The sequence below is a fragment of the Grammomys surdaster genome, unplaced genomic scaffold (assembly GCF_004785775.1).
Source record: "Grammomys surdaster isolate TR1022 unplaced genomic scaffold, NIH_TR_1.0 125985, whole genome shotgun sequence".
NCBI lineage: Eukaryota > Metazoa > Chordata > Mammalia > Rodentia > Muridae > Grammomys > Grammomys surdaster.
Window position 1 is genome coordinate 2,861,912 of NW_021620801.1, and position 6,448 is coordinate 2,868,359.

At 41.9% G+C, this 6,448-nt stretch overlaps 1 protein-coding gene across 1 annotated transcript in view; it reads right to left on the reverse strand.

The window, feature by feature from the left end:
• Nucleotides 1–4,454: 4,454 nt before the first annotated feature.
• Esd (esterase D) overlaps nt 4,455–6,448 on the reverse strand; it is a 20,804-nt gene continuing 18,810 nt past the window's right edge. The window contains exon 9 of the mRNA XM_028754247.1: nt 4,455–4,687. Coding sequence (XP_028610080.1) covers nt 4,607–4,687 — 81 coding nt within the window. The 3' untranslated portion in view covers nt 4,455–4,606. The remainder of the gene's footprint in view (nt 4,688–6,448) is intronic.

Sequence of the window (6,448 nt, forward strand, 5' to 3'; positions counted from 1 at the left end):
TCTCTCTCTCTCTCTCTCTCTCTCTCTCTCTCTCTCTCTCTCTCTCTCTCTCTCTCTCCCTTCCTTCCTTTCTTTCTTTCCTTCTCATTCTTTCATTCTTTCCTTCTTTCTCTTTCTTCCTTCCTCTCTTTCTCTTTCTTCCCCTCCCTCTTTCTTCCTCCCCCTTCATCTTCCTCCTCCTTCTTCTACTTCTTCTCTTCTTTCTCCTCATTTTACTTCTTCCTTCCTTTCTTTCTTTTTTCTTTCCTCCTCCTTCTCCTCCTCCTCCTCCTCTTCTCATCCTCCTTCCTCCCCTACTCCTCCTCCTCATCTTCCTTCTTCCTCCCCACTCCTGTTTCTTTCTTTTTTCTGAGTCAGGGTCTTGCTAAGTTGCCCAGCCATGCCTTACACTCTCTAGTCATTATCATCCCCTCTCCTCAGTAGCTGGTAGCTGGTACCTAGGATTAGAAACCAGTGTCAAGTCTGGCTCCTTGACTTTGTTTTAAATATTACATCATTTGGCCCACCCTTGGACCTTCTCAAATTCATAGCCTCTTTTTCTTTATTGTTGCTGCATATAGATACATGGATAAATATATAAGTAGCACCTGTGATGTCTGTTTAGCGTTGCTTGCATGAATATATGTTTTTAGCAGTGGCTACCTGAAGAAAACTGATTCTTGCTTTCTTGCAGTCATTGATTGCTTGTAGTTCTTCATCTAGAGGTGGGAACCTGAGATTTGTCCCATCTGTTTCGGGATGTCAACTGCTGTTGTCATTCTTCATGTCTTATTTAGGCAGACCTAGGCTGTTAGAGCCCCATAAGTGAAGCTTCTCTGTCATACCTAGAAGACACAGTCTGGCACTGACTACTGCTTCTTAGATGAGGTGTCAGCATCACACAGGGCATTTGTGAAATTCACTGCCTGTTTTCTTTTTAATCCAGTTCTGTTGCATGGCTTTTATATCATGCTAAGTTAGTATTATGAGATCATTTTTAGCTGTTGCTTACAGTAAATTCATTTAGATGGATTCTTTAGAAAGTTTGAGGGGCGTGGGGCAAGAAATTTCTCTTATAATTAGGTATGGGGCATAAATAAATGATTCTGTCTCTGCAGGTTAGGATTTACCATACATAAAAGTAATGGCATGATGGCTTCCTATATGTTTGTAATGGCCACTCGTGCTGTAATTGGCCTCTGTCTTCGCTGCAGTTATAGATAGCAATTATTGACTTAACATTTCTGTTTTGCACAGGCCCTGCCAATATCAAATCAAAGAGCCTATTTCCTCATAACGACACGCCGACTTGACGAGGTTAGTTCCTGTTGTTCAGTGTCATTACTCAGATTGTGGAATACTAAGTTCCTAACTGATTTTAAGGGAGAGGAAAATCTGGTGGCCCCTCAGTAAGTCAGAAGGCATCAGAGACAAAAACAGTGATGGCTGGAGTTGGTGCTATGGCCAGACCTCTCTCGTCACCTTCTGTTCCTTAAAATTGCCCAGTGCATGTCTGGCTTGCTTAACCAACTCTACAATCACAGAAGCCAATTCATTTACACAAGAATTTGTAGCTAGGTGGTGGTGACACAGATCTTTAATCTCAGCATTCAAGAGGCAGAGGCAAATGGGTCTCTGTGAGTTTGAGGCCAGTCTAGTCTACAGAGTGAGTTAAAGGACTGTTGGAGTTAATATTGGAGGCACCTGATCTGGCTTGTAGTTATGGGCCACTATCTTCCCGACTAGTCAAGGCCTGAGACACCGGCTCTGCCACCCACAACACGCCAGCGTGGGAGATGGCTCTGCCAACCCGGTAGAAATGAGACTCTAAATCTTTAAAGATTATCCAATAGCTTTATACATTTGGTAATGCTCAAATAACAAGATGCCCACACAATTAGAAGTGTTAACCAACTAACTAACCTAGATATAAGTTGTTATCCAGGACTGCTCTCGATACATGTGTGGCTCTCCATGGCTCCTACATCTCACTCTCTAGCTCCTCCTCTTCCTTCTCCTCTTCCTCTCCTCACTCCGTCTACCTCTCATACAGCCCAATCACTGAACTTTATACAAATGTAGTGGGATGGTATCCCACTACAAAGGACAGCCTGGGCTACACAGAGAAAAACCCTGTCTCAAAGGGGAAAAAAGGATGTTGTGTCCTGTTCATTCTGCTTCTCTGGTTAAAGCCTTAACTAATAGAATCTAACTCAAACATTAATAACTAGATGAGGGACTCATGGATTAAATGGTTTTATCAGACCACACAAGATTGGAATTATTTTGTGTATAGTTCATTTTAGAGTTCAATCTAATATTAAGTTGTAATAACTTCTAGTGTGTTTACACTGTATCTAATGGGGTTAAATGCCACAGGTTGACAGGCTCTAGAATCATCTAGCAGACAAGCCTCCAGGTACCTGTGAAGAATTATATAGATTAGATTGGTAGAAGAGGGAAGACCTGCCATTATTATGGGTGGACCACATTGCCTGAGGCCCTGGTCAGAATCCAAGGTAGAAGGCAAGATGAGAACTAGTAATCTCTCTCTGCTTCTTGACTGTGGACTGCCCAGCTGCTCCACAAGCTCCCCAGCCATGATGTCCACACCATCACATACCCTTGTGTCAGTGACCTAAATTAAATCCTCTCCCTTGAGTTCCCTTTTTTCATAGTATTTTACTCACAGCAACAGAAGCTACTAATAGATGTATATGGCCCCAGTTTGAGTTGAAGAGCATCATGTACCTTCTTTGACCATCATTTACTGTGCACTCTTGGCTAAGTGTGCATATGTAACCTATGTTGCTTAGGTTTTTGTCAAGTTGACAAAAGCCAGAGTCATCTGGGAAGAGGGAACTCGAACTGAGAAAAATGCCATCAGACTGGCCCACACGCAAGTCTGTGAGGCATCCTTTTGATTGAGGTGGGAGAGCCTGGCCCACAAGGGCAGGTCATCCAGGGTTGTATAAGGCTGACCAAGCCATAGGTTGTATTCCTCCATGGTCTCTACTTCAGTTCCTGTCTTAATTCGGGTCCTGCCTTCCCTGCATGATGACTACAACTGAAAGCTGAAAACAACCCTTTCCTCCCTAAGTTGCTTTTAGTCATGGTGTTTATAACAGCATATATCTATTTAAGAAAAAATTACCTAAAACTGAGGCTAGGGAGATAGCTGCTAGTAAAGAACTTATCTCACAAGCATGAAGATGTGAGCGTAAAACTCAGTTCTCATTTTAAAATGCCCAGTGTGGTGGTGGGTAGATGATTCCAAAACTGAAGAGACAAAGCTGGAAGACCCTAGAGAGGCTAGCCTCTTGGTGAGCTCCAGACCAATGGGAGATTCTGTCTGGAAGGAGATGGGCAGCACAGCTGAGATCATGCCTGAGGTGGTCTTTGGGCATTCACAAACATGCACGCACGAGTGCACACACGCACATACACACACACACACACACACACACTTGTACAAACACACAAATTTGAAAACATAACATTCATACAAAAAAAAAATCCTAAATCTGCTATGACAAAGAACTTGGGGTAGTATTTTATAGCTACAGAATTTAGCCTTGATTAGATTGAATTGTAGGCAAGTCTGTAAGGACATTTTCTTGACTGATATTGGAGGATCTAGCCAACTATGGCAGTGCCCCTGGGCATGTAGTTTTGGGTACTATAAGCGTGGAGAGTAAATCAGTAAGAAGCACTTACTTCTCTAATACCAGCCCCGACTTCTATCAGTGATTGCCTGAGTGTCAGAAGAAAAAAAATCCTTTCATCCTCCTGTTGTTTTTGGTCATGGCGTTTTACTCTAAAACACAAGGAAACCCAAAACAGGACACAATCTTTGTATTAACAGAAAAGCCTGAGGCAATCAGGCTTCATATGATGTTCCAAAAAGCTTATCTATTAAGCGCTTCAGGGAGCAGTGTGGATAGAGAGCAATGACTTTTCTCTGTGAGCTCACCAAGTTAAACTTTTCCAAGTAACTAAGATAAAGTATCTGTTTATAGCAGCATACAGTTTATCTCCTTAAGTCATCTTCAGATTGGGTCTTATTATATAATCTTCAAAGACTCAACAAACCCACAAACAATATTTACAAATGCATTCAGCTCAACAGGGAAGAAAAAATTGGACTGGAGCTGAGGAAGTCTGCCTCAGAAGGCTGTGGAGTGGTGTGCATTTACTCAAGTCTTCTGTGACCAATTCCCTGTCCTCTTAAATGATTGGCTATCAAATGCCTTCTAAAAATCAGATCTTTGATAGACAGGAGAAAGGTACGAAGTAAGAAGAGCTAACGTATGGAGGGATGAAAAATTAGTGCTGAATCCCCTTTAAGTCCTCGGACATACACTACCAAGAGAACTGTAGTCAGACTATGGCTTGAGACTATTTGACAGGGATTTCCAAATGACTCAGAAAAACTATCAAACATTAAACTCCTATGTGAATAGTGGTAGAATAACTATTTAAACCAGAAAATTTGGTATATTTATTCAGAAAAGCAATTCAGCTGCAGGAATATGTTCTTTTGAGAGGAAATTCAAAATCTTTTAGTCAGCAATCCTGTTGATTCCAACTTTGAGCATCCTGGTGAGATTCTCTTGTCTGAAGCTGTTCATGCATTCAGGTACTTTGCATGATGCCTGATGTGGTCAGTGATGAAGGTTGCGATGAAGTAGTAGCTATGATCATAACCCTAGAAGACAAAATGAGATACTGACCCACCATTCAGAAACTCTAGCATTAAACGTCTCTCTTATGATTCTCTTGACCTCTCCTGTCATTTAATGTAAGTGTACACAGTCAAGTATTTTAAGTACGGTTTAATCAAAATCAAAGTTGTCATCTTTGTACTTGACTTAAAAAGCAGCAAAAATATGAAGAGGAATCAAGTATTCTGCATAACCTTGTTTCTAAATGTTGTCATTAATGTACAAAGAGAGGCAATAATACACTAGTTAAACGTGCAAAGGAGACACATGGCCATTCTGACAAGAAGCAGAATCAGGTTTGAAACATGGGCTCGATATGCTAATTCTTAGATGCAGCATACTTAACATAAAAATAATAGCAACTATTAAAAGACAAAGGAAGTGCATACAAACAATATGGAGAAAGACATTAAAGGCTTTAATGCTGTTTGAGAAGTCAGTTGTAGCCATCACATATCAAAGTTAGGAATTCTATCTGGTCTGGGGAGATGGCTCAGTTGGCAAAGTGCTTGCTTTGCAATCATGAGGACCTACATTCAATCCCTAGAACCACAAGGGGGTGGAAAAAGCCCGGTGTGTGGTGGCTGCACTGTAAGTCTAGTGTGAGGAGGTGCATCCTTGGAGCTTGCTGGCCGCCACAGTAGCTTATCTGGCTTCCCAGGACAGTGAAAGATCCTTTTTTTTTTTTTTTTTTTTTTTAAAATAGTGACAGTATCTGAGGAGTGACGCCTGAAGTTCATTGTTGGCCTTTACATGCACATACAGTCCCCCTGCCCCAGAGAGGGGAAAAAAAAAAAAAAAGAAAGGAAAAAAGTCTCCTATCCATATTCTATCTTTGAGACAAAAGGAATAATTCATTAAACCCTCCATCAAATGGGGCAAGCAGAAGGAAAATGTGATGTGCCAAGCAGCTGAGTTAGAGCTGAATCTACCCCAGCAACAAAAACCACTGTTAGAGGGGATGGAGATGGCATCCACCCTAGATTCAACAGGAACTCACCCCCAGTGTCGACCACTCCCAGTAACCTAGTAACACCTTGTCTTCATGTGCGGAAGAGCATCAGACAGGAGGGTCTTCATGGTCAAGACCACACCCTGAAATTACTTGGTTTCCACCTCTCACTGGTTAGTTATGTCTGCTACTTGCCAGAGAGTTTTAAAACTACAAGAAGGAGTTTTAAAAGTATCAACCAAAAGGCAAGAGAACAGACTGAGCTACTGGGGTTCTGCTGAAGGTAGACAACTGGAGCTAAGTGTGCCATCCATGACAGGGTTCGGCTCTAGTGATCAGTCCTATTAAGTGAGTTCTTTTTGCTACACTCTTGAAGTAATTAGTCAGTTTGGTTTGCCAAGCAGCTTGTGCAATCACCTATATTTAGTGACACCTAAAGGCCTTTTCTTCTCTCCTGCAAACTTTAGATGGGAAACTTAGGAAGGGCTGGCTGTAGGAATGTACACACACTCAGTCGTCAGTCAGCTCTCAGAAGGGAAGCAGTGCTCCACTACACTATGGATACCTACACCAAAAGGCAGTGCTTTCCTACAGATTTCCTACATCCAATTGGAAAAGCTCAGGTTGCATTAATGAAGCAGACAGTTGAAAGCCCTTCATTTGCTTATTTAACAGTCAGAGTCTAGGTGCTAGAAAATGGCCTTACACACGCATACACACACACACACACACACACACACACACACAGAGAGAGAGAGAGAGAGAGAGAGAGAGAGAGAGAGAGAGAGAGAGA